The sequence below is a fragment of the Tripterygium wilfordii genome, chromosome 11 (assembly GCF_013401445.1).
Source record: "Tripterygium wilfordii isolate XIE 37 chromosome 11, ASM1340144v1, whole genome shotgun sequence".
NCBI classification, from domain to species: Eukaryota; Viridiplantae; Streptophyta; class Magnoliopsida; order Celastrales; family Celastraceae; genus Tripterygium; species Tripterygium wilfordii.
Genome location: NC_052242.1, coordinates 14,055,167 through 14,071,369, shown reverse-complemented (window position 1 = coordinate 14,071,369; position 16,203 = coordinate 14,055,167). Strand labels below are relative to the sequence as shown.

Here is a 16,203-nt window from a genome sequence, read left to right as displayed (position 1 = left end):
GGGACATTCGTATCAATACTCCCCGCTTTACTGAGCAGACGCCCACGTCAACTGCACTCAATGAGGGTCTTTCACTGGGCTGGGGTCCTTACCCTTATCACCAGATCCACTGGTAGCCCTTTCCATGGCGGCCCAGTCCAGTCCCATAAGACGAAGGGAGATCCAAACACCCACATAAGTCTCCTATCTAAGCAATGTGGGACATTCCTATCTAAGCAATGTGGGACATTCGTATCAATACTCCCCGCTTTACTGAGCAGACGCCCACGTCAGCTGCACTCAATGGGGGTCTTTCACTGGGCTGGGGTATGGGGGTCTTTCACTGGGCTGGGGTCCTTACCCGTATCACCAGATCCACTGGTAGCCCTTTCTGTGGCTGTCCAGTCCAGTCCCATAAGACGAAGGGAGATCCAAACACCCACATGTGCAGAGACCGAACACCTCTTATACCATTGATAAGAACCAGGTCAGGTGCACTCTAATACCCACACCTAGCAGGCCCATACATTCATTAACCAACCACACAAGCCCAGCCACTATCCACATATGGGTTGGTTGTAACCAACAAGTCCAATATGTCACTACCTATAAAACTTGTTGGCTGATTAAAGAAGGAATTTGTCCTCTTTATAAATAAATCACAAGTCCTCTATCTAATCAATGTGGGACATTTGTATCACGGACTATATGACTTTTAGTTTAGTTTCGACAAAAATGGCATTTTGTAAAAGAGTTAGGCCGCACAATTTTTTTTTTCTTTTTGTCTAAATTACTAGTCGGTCGGGATCTAACGATTAGTATGAGAGTATTCAACCGCTGCAAATTCTTATTATTATTATTTTTAGGGAGAAGCTCTGTGGCGTGGTAACATATGGTTCATAAAGTTCAATTCAATCAATGACTTACTAGAAAATACGCAGAAGTGGAAGCACACACGACCCTCGTAGGTAATATTACATGAAATATTATTTAATATTTAATAATTAAATGCTCTAATATGCATTATGATATTATCTAAATAGTAAACTGAACATTGACTTGAGCTGCCTATAATTAATTAATTACTTGATTTAATCCACGTTATTGTGTAATATTTCTTGGATCCTATGATGCCAATTACGAGTGTCCAAATCAAAGAGAGTATATTTCCTTATACACTGAATAAGGTCCTCCTTCCATAAAAAAAAGAAAAGAAAAAGAATAAGGTCCTTCTTACGTTTACTTTTTTTTTTTTGTTATTTTTTTTATTACAAGCTTTTTATGCTAACTTAATGAGGATATATATACGACACAAGAAGCCGCCGTACGTGGTGAGTGAAGGCAGCAAATGTCGGAAGGACACGCAAGCCCTTGATTCAGAAGTCACAAACGAGATTAACATACAAGCATTTTCTCGTTCAACTCATGCCCCATGCATATTACTAAATAATAATATATAATAGGTGAATTAATATTGTAAGATTTTTGCCAACAAAAAAAAATTATTTGAAAAGTAAGCTAAATTGTTATTGTTTGACATGTTGCCGACTTGCTGTTGTTGCGGTGGATTTACGGCAATAAAATGAATTTATTTTAGAGTAGGATAGGGAAGGAAATGAAGCTATTTGATGAGAGATGTACAAAACAAATGTGATCGGTGTCAAGAAATTTGAGTAAAAGTAGAAAGAAAAACCCTATTTGAACTAGTATCATTAAAATCGACCCGTGCATTCAATTGATTGGTCCCAACTAATTGGCCCATATATATATATTTTTTATAAATAATAATAACAACATAATATTTGATATATATTAATAATATAGTATAAATTATCAGAAAAATGAAAAATTATTTGAGCTATTAAATATTTGATAAGTTATTCAAATCTTACATATTTAAATTTTTTCATGATAAAATAAATGAGTTGGGCTGTACATATTTTATAGGCTGACTTTATTAAAAATGTTAATTGAATCAGTTCGATCGTTGAGCTGAGTCGATCCTAATAACACTGATTTGAACAAACCACAAAAAAAAAATTGGTAATAGTTTTAATTGTAAGTCAACACCAACATCACGTGGTGTATCTAATGCATGAAGTGATTTCTAAGTGAACCTATGTGCTTCTAATTAATAATCTTATGTACCAAAAGGAAAATATTGAAGATTAGTAACCCAACAATAAATTAAAATTCAATTCCCACTCGGATTTTATATTCTTATGTATCAAAGAAGCAAAATATTGAAGATTGGTAATTGAACAACAAATTAAATTGAATGGAAAATAAAAAAAATGTAAGGTGAAATGATAAAATGATTTCGATGACCTTAATTGAAGTTGTTAAAGAAAGTTGATATGTTGTAATAACGTAACTAACATTCGAAGTTAATGCGAGAATATCGCGAGATGTTAAAGAGGCAGACAACAAGTTCGCGGGTTGTTTAGTTACTAAATTACCCTTCAACAGGTAAAAAGGGACAATCTTCAACAGTAGGAAACAGAGAAGGAGACAGAGGGTTTTGTCAGTGTGCGCAGGAAAAAATGAAGAAAGAGGGAGAGAGATTGTAAAGGAAGCGATGAGAAAGCAAAACAAGCTCGTCGTCGCTCTTTGAAAAAAGATCTCTGTCTCCTACTCATTACTCGCAAACAAACCCTCCCGTCCTCTTCTTCCAGCTCTCTGTTCCTCTGTGTGTGATAATAAAACGACGTCGTTGATCTTCATTATCTGGTTTCAGAGTGCTGGTGGAGGTTTTGGGGTAGCTGAGTTGACTCTGGACGAGTTATGGGTTGTTGCGGGTCGTCCTTGTTAAGGAAATCAATCACGGAAGACAAAGTTCACCAACGAAAGAGCCAGACCTACGGCAATAACAGCAACGTTATTCCGCCGGCAAACGGTGGTGACACCGGAGGCGTCGGTCCCGGCGGTGTGCCCGCATTCGCCGAGTTCTCGCTCGCGGATTTGAAGGCGGCCACTAATAATTTCAGCCCTGACTTTATTGTTTCTGAGAGCGGTGAGAAAGCCCCCAATGTCGTCTACAAGGGGCGTCTACAGAACCAGAACAATCGGCGCTGGATTGCCGTCAAGAAATTCACAAAATTGGCTTGGCCCGATCCCAAGCAGTTCGTTGTAATCGTCGTTTCTTCAATTTTCTTTTGGGGTTCTTATGCCTGTTATGAGTTTGGATTTCTAGGGTTTCTGATTCTATTTGATGTTTTGTTCCATACGTAGGATGAGGCGTGGGGCGTCGGGCAGTTGCGGCATAAGTGGCTTGCAAATTTGATAGGTTACTGCTGTGATGGCGACGAGAGGCTGCTGGTGGCGGAGTACATGCCCAACGATACCCTTGCGAAACACCTTTTCCACTGTATGTTTGGAATTTCTCATTTTTGATTATTCAATATATGACCAATCTGGGAGGCATTGGTAGATATTAATTGTTTATTTCAAAATAATTGAGGTAATATGGAAAGAATCTCCAGCGTGTACTTTATTATTATGATCATGAATTGTGCTTCTGCAGTTTTGAAGTCCTGGTTATCAATATTACAGTTGTATGTATAATGAGCCAAAACATTTTTTCAAACTTCGAAGCCGTGGAATTGTTGGAAACTTTTCAAAATTCTTAGTTAGATTTGGGTTCATAGATATCCCTTTTGCATTTGTAGGATAATACTACTGGCTTCCCCACTAAAGCCATCTAATCCTTTTTTAGATGGGGCAATCTTGCCTGATAGTCCTATGGATTGAGAGGAAACATTGGTAACATGTGAAGTGAAATATGATTGGAAGGTAGCAGTTATTTACTGTTGCAATTAAGTTTTTTCTTCGAGGGTTATTTACGCAAGTTACTTTAAGATTGACTGACAAATCCCTTACTCACTGAATATTCCGCATGAAGACTCATTTCATATTTGTATCCATCTTTCAATCAATTGTTTTCAAAGATTGTGAACAAATGTTTCCATGAGTTCTTCCTTACATGCTCGACCTTGGTCGTAAATTATATTTCACTTTTACATTTTTCTTTTGCAGGGGAAAATCAAACAATAGAGTGGGCCATGCGTTTGAGAGTTGCTCTGTATATTGCTGAGGCTCTGGACTATTGTAGTTCCGAAGGTCGTCCGTTGTACCATGACTTGAATGCATACAGGGTTCTCTTTGACGAGGTCTTGTAACAATTCTGTTTTATTTAGTTTGAATTTGATTTGTACGTTGGGCCTATTGGCATGATTCTATGCCTGGGGTTTTTCTTTCTACTTTTGCATACTTGAACATTTTTGGTATTCTCAAGATGTCATTTGGAGGGTCTTTTGGAGCCAACCTTTGTTGTTTTCTCTGCAGAGTGGAGATCCGCGGCTTTCGTGTTTTGGCTTGATGAAAAATAGTAGGGATGGAAAAAGTTACAGCACCAACCTTGCTTATACACCACCTGAGTATTTAAGAAATGGTATAATTTTTCATTTCACTCTTAAGTTTTGTTTGCATAATTTCTAAATATTAAATGCTTAGACAGATTTCTTTTCCCAATATTTTGATTTGGAAAATCTGCATAGCTGCTTTCCTGATGTGAGAAACTTCTAAATGATAAGTAAAGCCCCTGGAACGCAAAAGTTATAGTGAAAGAGGCCATATGAAACCATCTCGACTCCTCATACTTTTGTCTTCTTCTTTCTTGTCCTTGTTTCCTTAATGTGATCGCAAATCATTGAAACTCTACTTTTATATATCCAATTTATTAACATTATTTTCAACATCTGTTATGTCTTAAAATGGGGAAAGTTCATTTGCATTGAAAGAACTGGAAGGGAGCGCTCAATGATCAAACCTTTTGGCTCCTGAAGAGTAAGAGTATTAGTGTATTACATAACACAAAAGTTCAAGGCTGGATAGAGCTTTGCATAAGTGCTTCAACTTTGCCGACCTTTGGATGGGATAAAGTAGCTGACCTTTGGATGGGATTTTGTGATGATTATTACAACTGGCTTATCATTTACCTGGAAAAAAATATTTTTTGCGAAACTTGAAATGCCTTTGGAATTGCGCAAGGTAATTCGGACAAGATTTTTTTTGGAATTTGAATTTGCATGGATTGCATTATATATGCTCATAAATTTCCTCTTTCAATTCAAGGCTTTTATGGTAGACAATAATTTGAAATACAGGAAAATATCATTCCAGACTAGAGAAACGAATATGTCGGGCAAAGATTTGCAAAGGAACTCCCGATTAATTATAATTGAGAAAGAAGGAGACGAAATGATTATTGATTACAATATGACACCACCCTGATTATTGTCGAAATAGTTGGGATGCACTATTTTCTCGTGTTTGTTTTCCAAATAAGTTATGTTGTTCATTACTTTTCTTGACATAGAGCACTCATGGTTATGTGATTTGCAATTTTTGTTTGCTTGCTTCAGTTACTAATATTTTTTACTACATTTTAAACGTTAATCATATCTTCCTTGTAGGAAGGGTTACTCCTGAAAGTGTTACATTCAGCTTTGGGACTGTTCTTTTAGATCTTCTCAGTGGAAAACATATCCCTCCTAGTCATGTAAGTATACAGCTGCTCTGCTGGGCAGCTGTAACGAACAATTTTATTGTTTCACAATTGAGCTTCATAGAAATGTTGGACATGGAGTTAATATTTACTTTCTTTGACTACGGGCTAAGATAATTACACTGACTATATTTGGTTAATTGTGTTGATCTACATTGTCTCCAATTCTTGGACGTTTGTGCGTCGACTTCAAATCATGATCTGGCTCAAGTATTTTACGCTATTAAAAGCATATATAGGGGACAGCTTTAAATATTAGATTAATTATGTTGTTATTTCTGAACTGTGGTATTTTGGCTATTATGCTAATCCTTGTCAGTAGCTATCTAGGGCAGGGATTCTACCAAGATTCAGAATTTGTCTCATCACTTTCTAAATTCTTATATACTTAAACGAATCTTTTGATTTTCAATTAATTTCAGTTTCTTTACCAATAATTCGATATGTTTGTGGGAATAGTTTGGAAATACACTCATCGTTTCAGGATGTCCCAGATTTAAAATGAATTCACTAAATTTGACTAAGTAGAGGAAGATTTAAAAAGACATGGCTTGAAGTAGTAATCAATATGAGTTGATGAAAGTATGATCCTAAATAGAAATAAATGGTGGAAACGAATACACGTAGTAGATTCCCTTTGATTTTCTCATATACTCCGCAGCCAACCCCAAACTTTTGGGATAAAGGCTTGGATGATGATGATGAGCGATTTTGGTGTTCAAGTTGGATTTGTTAACATTAATTTCTGTCTTCTTTGAAAAAGGAAAAGAAAAACCAATTTATTTTCGTTGGTTCATGTTGGGATGATCACCTTGTAACATTAGGGATACTTTCAAATCATTATGTATGCTGATTTTATGCTTTGTCTGTTTGAAGGCTCTTGATATGATAAGGGGCAAAAACATTCTTCACTTAATGGATTCACATTTGGAGGGGAACTTTTCAAACGAAGAGGCAACTGTGGTCTTTGATCTTGCCTCAAGATGCTTGCAGTATGAACCTAGGGAGCGGCCAAATACCAAAGATCTTGTTGAAACACTTGCCCCACTGCAAAATAAACCAGAAGTAATCTATCTTCTGGACTCTATACTTCCTTTGACTTGTTTCATTTGATGCTTTTCATTCTTGTCTCCTTCTCATTTTTGTGTTTCACTTTGTGACTACTTTTAAGTTATGGATTCCGAAGCAAATGCATTGTTTTATCCATGTTGAGTAGATTTTCTCATATTCTTTTATCATGAAGAATGTATAATCACTTGTGAAATTCGAAATCTCCATTATCACAAGATATGTTCATTATGCAATCTTCCTATGTTAGTTTTTTTTCCCTTTTCTAGTCAGTCTCTGCTGTTAAGGACAAGGATATAATCGGAAGAAGACACCGACTTTGCAAGCTTTTGATGGATTTTGCATTTCCTTTATGTGTGTGCATTTTGCAATAAGTAACTTTGTGAAATGGCGAGGATATAACTTAAGCCAAAAGCAGTTTTACTGCTATTTATTTTTTTGAAAACGTCATCATTATTTGCTGGGCTTATTTTCAGTTGCCCCTCTACATCGTTTTAACTCATTTTAGTTTGATGGTTATGTGAGTAACACTATTGGTAGTATTGAGATGATAACTCTTTGCTTGCAGGTTCCATCCCATGTAATGTTGGGAATCCAAAAGCATGAGGAAGCACCTCCTACTCCACAACATCCTCTTTCTCCGATGGGAGATGCCTGTTCGCGAATGGACCTCACAGCTATCCATCAGATATTGGTAATGACACACTACAAGGATGATGAAGGGACCAATGAGGTAATCTGAACTGTTGAAAACTGGAGCAATGGGTGGTTTTTTTCATTCTATCCTGAATTTTTTGATTCTCTACAAATTTCTTCAGTTATCTTTTCAAGAGTGGACACAACAAATGAGAGACATGTTAGAGGCAAGGAAGCGTGGGGATGTTGCATTTCGTGACAAAGATTCCAAAACTGCTATAGAATGTTATTCTCAGGTGTGGAATTTTTCACCCTCTTCTTGATGAGTTGGTGTTATTTTTTGGAGGTTCTTTGTTGTGATGGAATCTCTGTTGCTGATGCCAATTGTTAAGTTTGCATGACACGGTGTGTGCATGATGGCCGTGGTGCTTGTTATTTAGTTAGCGGCCCATAGCGTGGATTCTGTGGCATATGCTTTGGGTGGTTGGCATATAGGTCGCTGGTCTGAATTGGTGTTCGTTAAAAACTAAGTTACCTCCTTTTATATGAGTGGAAAAAGAAAAATGAAAAAAAAAATTATGTTGGGATCGAAAGGATCACCGTTTAAAATGGAGGGAAGCGATATGATGGTAAATCGTTAAACCTGTGAGAAACAGGCCAATTATTTAAAGGATCAAAGTGCAATGTTTGGACATGTTAATGGGTATTTGTTTGTGTTTTTGAATGCCATCATACCAGTAGTAGGCTGTGGGTGTATCATAAGTTTTCTAATGATTTTGATCGCATCGGATTGTGAAGTCTTATGGATGTCCTAGGGTTAAGTATTTTTTGCTCCACACCGATAAGAGTAGGTATCGACTCAAAACATGTCCTGCATATTGAAGTTCATCAATTATGATCCAAGATAAAAGAGCGGAAGAATTACATTCCATTCTTGTCGGTGCTCATCTTATGTCATTGTTGTATATGTGCAGTTTATAGATGTGGGAACAATGGTTTCTCCAACTGTTTATGCGCGGAGAAGTCTTTGCCATCTCCTTTGTGATCAGCCGGATGCTGCTCTTCGTGATGCAATGCAAGCACAATATGTTTACCCTGATTGGTCCACGGCATTTTATATGCAAGCTGTCGCCCTTGCGAAGCTGGACATGCACAAGGATGCAGCCGATATGTTGAACGAGGCTGCTGCATTAGAAGAAAAGAAGCAAAGAGGTGGGAGAGGACCTTCTTAAGCAGATCTGTAGTATTCTTTTTGTGACTTGGGTTCTGATCAATTGTGATGGTTGTAACGAAAAAGGTGCGGTCTATGTAAAATGAAAGCTGGGAATGTGGTTTTATGTCGTGTAAAGTAGAGGGAGGGAGCTAACCGTTCTTCCAAGGTCACTGCTGTGATATTTTTTTCTTCTGATTATTGAAATAATCAATTGGTTTCTTAATGTGGACGTGCCATCTGAAACAGATGATACTTTCATGGGTGGAACAAAGCAACGCTTAGGCAGCTTTTGTCATAACTTAGTTATCCATAATTCAAGTGACTTTTTTTTTACACTCACGTCATTGGTTGGAATGGTAAGGACTGGATGGTGGTATCACTCTAGTGACTAGATTCGAATCCCGTTTCCTCGTTTAAAAAAAATAAAATCAAGTCGAGTGACTTTTAAAATCGGAACACTTCAGTAGACATGCCATTTGAACAATCCATTGAGTTTAAACTTGGGTAAGGTTAGCCATGTACAAGTCTGTCTGACGGGTTAGTTGAGCCGCGGTCTAATGCAAACCACTTGGAATAGCTATTCCAATTTAGAATCAAACTTCTGAACTCGGGTTGAACGGGTTAGGCTATGTCCAAGTGATTCCATGATTCAAGTGATGATACTAATGTGATTTTTTTTCTTTTAATCCAACATGTGCTTCATTTAAGGCTATGAACCCGAATCAATTAATAGAAACAATGAAACCGAGTTCTTATTGATGCCATATCAGTTAGAAGAAGTCTCTCTTCGGTCTTTGTTCTGATGGCATGTGGAGCTTAACAGAAGCTTAGTGATCAACCGAATGGATTAATTAGGCCAACTGATGGTCTCTACTTGCTCAGTTTGCTCAAGGTGAAAGGCCCAAACAGTCCATCCTCTTCTGAAGTGCTTCGATCCGAGAAGCCCGCTCATTGGAAAAGCCCAATAAAGGCCCATTATTTATGGACTACTCTACGCAGTCTGTCTTCGATCCATTTCCAATGTCTTGGGCCTGACCCATTAAAAATTTATTGGGCCGCGAATACTGCCTGTTGAAAATGGACTGCACAACTGCGGATACAGCGTTGCTATCTGAAAACTCCAACTGCGTCGCCATTGTCGATAACTCGAGACGACAGAGAAGAATAATAAATGACTCTTTCCTTTGAACGAATCTCTTTCATCTCCATATCTCCGCGACTGAGAAATTTGAGAAAGAATTCTAGTGGCTGGTCTATTGTCTTCAATTTTTACGATCCAAACGTGTAGCAAATGAACAGAACAAGGTGATGCCAAAGAAGTGGAGACAACCAATGCATCCATGGCCGCTCCAGTATAGTTTTCAATCACTCTGTTTGGTAAAAACACACCTTCATGTGCAATTTTTTCGTTTGGATTCTACTTATTTTATTGGAACTTTTGAACAATGTGAAACTAATGCATACGACCTCCCTTTGTTTTATGGTTGTTTCTCTATTTTTCAACTGATTCATCAACATGTTTATAGCGTGATATGAACTAATGCATCCCACCTTTGCTCATCAATAATGTATTTTGTATGATATCACTTGTCGTATTTGATGCCAATGTGGTTTGAAACAATAAATTATGCTGTGCATCATTATGGTTTCTGAATTGGGGTTGTGTACATTCACATGCTTAGCTTATATTTAATTGTTCTATCATCTATGGTTAGATGGTCAACTTTCTGTTTGAGCTAAGTTGATTGATTAAATGCATTCCTTTCACCCGCACGTCTAACTTTGGTTTGTCGAACCAATTCTGCAAAGATTCCTCTTGCTCACATGACACCCGGCATAATGCTGCATGTGGTTTGTGAGCTACATGATCTATTGTATGAAAGTTGAGCATTGTCTGCTGGTTCTCAGGCTGTGGCAAGACCCACATGATCGATTTGTGTAGGAGAGCTCAGGGAAGATCAGCATTGTCTGCTGTGGTGTCTGTGCATTGCACATAGTTATTGGTAATATTGATCAGTGATGATTCACTGTCTGGAAGCAGTAAGACAAGATATTTTTGTATGCCACTGGATATTCCATTTATTGAAGCAATGATGAGAGATTTTCAAGGACTGTCGAAAATTCAAGGACATGACAGCAAATGCTAGCCTGGAGCTGCGTGATTCTGTGTGTTCTCTTGCTCTTCTATATATAACAGGCACAAGTAGGTTTAGCCAGCATCTTCTCACAACAACAATACATCTGCAATTGGAGATTTCTCGTGCTAAAGAGAAGATGGAAGGTTCTTGCCATGTTCGCTCTAACAGCATGCCCTCTAGCTCGCATCCTCTGACTCTCAGTTTTGAGGAGCACTTGAACAGGTTGAAGGCATCAAAGGAAGCATCTACATCAGTACGCCACAAATTCAGAGGCCTGAAGGATCTATATGACTCCATCGATGATTTGCTTCAACTGCCACTCACCCAACAAACTCTCAACCAAGAACGAAGCAATCAAAATGTAGAAGAGGTACTGCATGGATCTCTAAGACTACTTGACAGTTGTGATATTACCAGAGATATCTTCTCACGGATGAGGGAATACGTGAAAGAGCTTGAATCATCATTGAGAAGAAGAAAAGGAGGAGATTCTAGCTTGGCAAATGAAGTTAGGGCCTATATGATGTCCAAGAAGAAGCTTAACAAAGTCATTGAGGTGTCCCTCAGGAACCTGAAGTTGGAAAAGAAGTGCACTATAGTAAATGCAACAGGCCCGATCAAGACATTAAGAGAAGTAGAAGAAATTAGTCTTGCTGTGTTTTAAGTTTCTATCATCTCTCATTGCTAGTCCAAAGGCCTGGTCGACGTCTATTTTCTCCAAATTGATGCGTTCCAAACGTGTAACTTGTGATGGAGTTGATGCCAGTGAAGTGGAGAAAATTGAAGCGGATCTGCTTGTTCTAACTTCAGCTAAGACTATAAATTCTTCACTGGTGCAAAATGTATTAAAAGGATTGGAAGCACTTGAATCGAGCATCCGAGAAGTAGAGGAGGAGTTGGACTGTGTCTGTAGAAGACTAATGAAAACTAGAGTTTCCCTTCTCAACATTCTCAACCAGTAGTTGATATAACCATCAACCCTTCAGTGGGAATCTTACATCTCAAAATTTTGACCTCATTGTACATACAGCAAGTAAAAATACACAAACCAATATTGATATTCTTCTCAAACTGCATTCTCTTTTTTCAATATATGATTATGTGATTATGCTGCAGGCTGCCTTCTAAATATGATAATTACTTAGTTTCCCGAAAGTATGATCATTGAATGAGATCTCGATCTAAATAGCATCGATTAAGCTAATAAGATCGATGCATAGCCTTTCTTGTCAAGATTCGGTATGTTCCCCTGCTACATGATCAATCTGTGCTGTTGATTCCTCTTCTGCTAAGAGACATGGCAGCATTTTTGAAAATGCACACACGCACGCACACTTGTGTAAAGTCATTGTTAATGGAGTTGTTAGCCTTCTGTCAAGGATCATGCTAATGTAGTTGGAAACAGTGTTCTCAGACCTTACTTATAAAATCACATGGTTAGTCTAGATTATAAGCTTTTGCTCTGAATTATGCAGTATGTATTTATCATTTTGAATATGTATTAATGATCAAATGATGCTCTAATTAGGTACAACAATGACCAGACGTAGTTGGTAGGGTGTCGGAAGGCTCTTCACATGACAGCAAATGCAGGTATGTATAATGAGAAGCTCTATGTTAACTCTCTTGTATATAAATTTTGCAGTCTTCGCTTTGCCTTGAACGGCAACAAACAAGTTTATAACCAGATCAAAGAGAGAGAATAAGTTTTTTTGTTAAAGAAGAAGATGGATGCCTTCATTGAAAGTTGAAACCTCTAAACCTTCTTGCCATTTTCGTTCCATCAGCTTGCTATCCAGATCACATCCAAGGACAGTAAGTATCGAGGAGCAGCTGAACAGGTTGAGGGCATCCGATGCAACAACTCCTTCAATATCAGGTATATTGGGTTGAAAATCTCAATTGGAATGAAAAAAAAAATTATATATTTCGGAAGCAGTAAGATGGCAGTCTGGCACAGAAGAAAGGCCCGAGGCCCAATAAAGCCCAAGAAGTTGGGCTTCTTTTGCTTATGATGGTGGGCTCCCCTTATTAATTATGGAGACGGGTTCCGTTTGCTTATAGATATGAAATTTTGGGCTAATTTTGCTATGAAGGTGGAATGAGCTATGTTTCGTACCACCATTTCGGCCAGAATGGGAACGGTCAATTTCGAGTCAAACATGGTTCCAATGTTTGGTTTACATATTGATGCCGGAACGGAAGTCTCAATTCCGTTCCAGTCCGGAATTGATGGTTCCTTTGTAATGCATTCTAATTGGAATATAGTGTTACTGTCGCAATTCCTTCACCAACCAAACATGGGAATTCTTGAAATTCTCATTCCTGTTCTCATTTTCATTTTCATTCTCGTTTCCATTTCCGTTCATGTTCTCGTTCCAATTCTCATTATTGTTCCCACAACTAACCAAACATAGCATAATAATGACATTGAGCTCCATGTGTTTGGTTTGCAAGGCGACTTTTTTTCCCCAATGGGGCTATTATTCATTGCTTTTCCTTTTCCCTCTTTGGACTTTTGTTGATTTCTTTGGCTTGTTTTTTAGTGTCTGTTACATCCTTGATTGCTCTCCTTATTTCTGTATAGTTTTTTATTTTAATGTACTCAAGTCATCATAAAAAAATTTAGATTTAAGGTCGAGATTTTCTTTCAAAATCTATTATATTATAATATTATGAGCATCCAAAATATTAAATAAAAATATTTTAAACCAAGATTTAATATGATTTTGGGGGAGAATTATAGCAATTCTGACTAAAAAAATTGTAGCCTCATCCACATTTCAAGCCATAATATATTAATACATATATTTTCCCTACACTGATTTGTTCTACTTTCCACACCGAAAGCAAAACAAAGCTATTATATTGCAACTTGTATATTTGGACATCCTCTATAAAAATCTGATCAACCAAAGCAACCAACATCCCTAAACAATTCTTGCATCTGCTCTCTTGCTCCCTCTCTGATCTCATTAAACATGCAGCTTCTCCTTTGGTATGCCGCTTTATACCTTCTTCTGGTTTTGCTAGTTAGATTCATACACTTACACATATGGACTCCACTGAGAATCCAGCACCATTTCAAGAAACAAGGCATAACACGTCCTGGCTACCGTCTGATGATCGGTAGCACCGGTGAGATCAAGCGTATGTACGCAGAAGCACAGTCAAAGCCAACTAGTTTTCATCCCGATGCTGTCCTTCAGAAAGCGATTCCATATTACTATCAGTGGTCACGCATTTATGGGAAGACGTTCCTTTACTGGTTTGGATCGAAACCCAGGTTGGCCGTGTCGGATCCGTACATAATTAGGGAGGCACTCGTCAAGACAAATTCGTCGTTTGAGAAGATTGAATTCTCTCCCATTGCAAGGCTGCTCTTTGCTCAGGGACTTACTGGGCTTAAAGGTGTTAAATGGGCCATTCATAGAAGGATGGCAAACGAGGCATTTTACATGGAAAGAATTAAGGTAACCATTCTCACAAGTGATACCTCTTTTTTAATGAATTTACACAGTTTCTCACGACTATAATTCACATTTGGGTCCGCCATAACCAAGCCGAGTATTTTATTAGCAAAATTCAGCTCTTCTCACATTGTAAACTTATTTTCTTGGTCTAAGTGACATTGATGACGACCCATGAAGAACTATGTGTTTAGACCGAGAATTTCAACAAGTTTACCTTCAATTATTTTGAAGTTACAATTTCAGAGTTACATACATGAAGGTTTTCTTGCCTCCTTACAGGGTTGTGTGCCGGAAGTTGCGGTTAGTACCACCAAAATGCTGGAGAAGTGGGAGGAAAGGAGAAATTTGCAGTAGAAGTAAACAAAGACCTTCATGATCTCTTGGTTGATGTCTTGTCCAAAACAATTTTTGGAGGAAGTTTTGAAGAAAGGAAGCGAATTTGGGCATTACAAGATCAACACCTGGATTTATTCACCCAGGCTGCAAGAAGTGTTTACGTTCCAGGCTTCAGGTTACTAGTTACAACACTTGTCAACATTCATTTTAGCTTGATCTTGTCATTCCTTTTCTGTGTGTGCAACTCGATAGTTGTAAACACTTGTTGCAAACAGGTTTTTGCCTACAAGGAACAACAGACTGAGGTAGACTGAGGTGGAGATTGGAGAAAGAAACTCGTGAATTAATACGGACACTAGTAAAAACAAACACTAAACTGGAATCAAGTTCAAAGAGTTTGCTAAGTTTTCTGACGTCTTCATATAAGAATCACAACGGAGAAGAAACAGAAGTTGTGGATGAATGCAAGTCGATCTAATTTGTAGGAAAGGAAACAACTGCTAATCTGATTACTTGGGCACTGCTTCTTTTGGCATCGAATCAGGGTTGGCAAAACAAAGCGCGAGAAGAAATAATCGACGTCTGTGCTGCCAGTGGGATACCAAGTGCAGCAAATTTGAAAGATCTTAAGATCGTAAGTTCATTTTCGATCATTTCCAGTGCCATATGTTTTTGGTTGTACTAATTCTGGTTTGCATATTTATCGTTGAACAGATGAGTATGATATTGAATGAAACGCTTCGATTGTACCCGCCGATTGTGTTGCTACAGAGGAAAACAACTCAGAAAATGAAGATAGGAGGTCTTGACATCCCCGCTAACACAGAAATGTTTTTGGCCGTGGCTGCTGCGCATCATGACAGTGAAACATGGGGAGAAGATGCAGACAAGTTCAATCCGCTAAGGTTCCAAGAGTCTCAGAAAGGCATACCTCCAATCTTCCCATTTGGCTTAGGTCCCAGAAACTGCATAGGCCAAAATCAAGCTATTTATGTTGCAAAGCATGTCCTAGCTATGATCATCAAGGAGTATTCATTTGCAACATCACCCACGTATGTTCATTCTCCACAGCTGCTTATAAGCATACGTCCTCAATTTGGAGCTCCTATCATCTTTACCAAGATTCAAAAATGAGGATTAATTTATGTGTTTTCTTGTGTTTGGGTTTCTAATATAATATCGAACAATAAGATTGTTGAATGATTGCGTATATATATGGAATTGCAATTATATCTGTATGAAATTAAGTTCTTTTTCTTTTTTCATTTTTTCCTTGCTTTCTGCTACTATCACCGTCTTACTGGGACCGTAGCACCGTCTTACCGGAGATTGACCTTGTACGGGCTCTTCATCTCTGAACTCGTCCCTGTGTAAGCGCCACTACAAGGCACGTATGTTGCTGTACCTCGGTAATTGGGTTCTTTCATTTTCGTGCTCTCCATTTTCCGGTGGCCTTGTATCTATTTACAAGTTTTTCTTGTGTTTGGTTTTCTAATATAATATTGAACATTAAGATTATTGAGTGACTGCATATATGAAATTGCAATGATATCTATAAGAATGATTCTATCTTGCATGGGGAAGATCATATAAAATTAAATACTTTTGCATGATGGCCTGTAAATTACTTTCACAAGTCAAAATCATCTTTCAATTTTTTTTCCTTTTTTACAAATACCCTTATTTTCTTAAAAGCCTTGAACAATTAGATGCAATTTCTAGCCATGCACCGAATTTTGGTCCAATTTACCTTGTCGTCATGAGGAAAATTTTTATACATGCGAGCTTGACGAA

At 37.9% G+C, this 16,203-nt stretch overlaps 2 protein-coding genes and 1 pseudogene across 2 annotated transcripts; all 3 read left to right on the top strand.

Annotated features, from left to right (window-relative positions):
• Positions 1-2,481: 2,481 nt before the first annotated feature.
• Positions 2,482-8,747, top strand: LOC120009584 (serine/threonine-protein kinase BSK1-like). Its single transcript, XM_038860231.1, has 9 exons — positions 2,482-3,108; positions 3,211-3,346; positions 4,015-4,148; positions 4,324-4,429; positions 5,454-5,539; positions 6,422-6,610; positions 7,182-7,346; positions 7,432-7,545; positions 8,224-8,747. The coding sequence occupies exons 1-9, from the start codon at positions 2,764-2,766 to the stop codon at positions 8,479-8,481; spliced, it is 1,533 nt and encodes a 510-aa protein (XP_038716159.1). The 5' UTR covers positions 2,482-2,763; the 3' UTR covers positions 8,482-8,747.
• A 1,845-nt stretch (positions 8,748-10,592) lies between these two features.
• Positions 10,593-11,264, top strand: LOC120008845. The gene has a single exon (XM_038859202.1). The coding sequence runs from the start codon at positions 10,593-10,595 to the stop codon at positions 11,262-11,264; it is 672 nt and encodes a 223-aa protein (XP_038715130.1).
• A 923-nt stretch (positions 11,265-12,187) lies between these two features.
• LOC120008844 lies at positions 12,188-15,609 on the top strand (annotated as a pseudogene).
• The last annotated feature ends 594 nt before the right edge of the window (positions 15,610-16,203 follow it).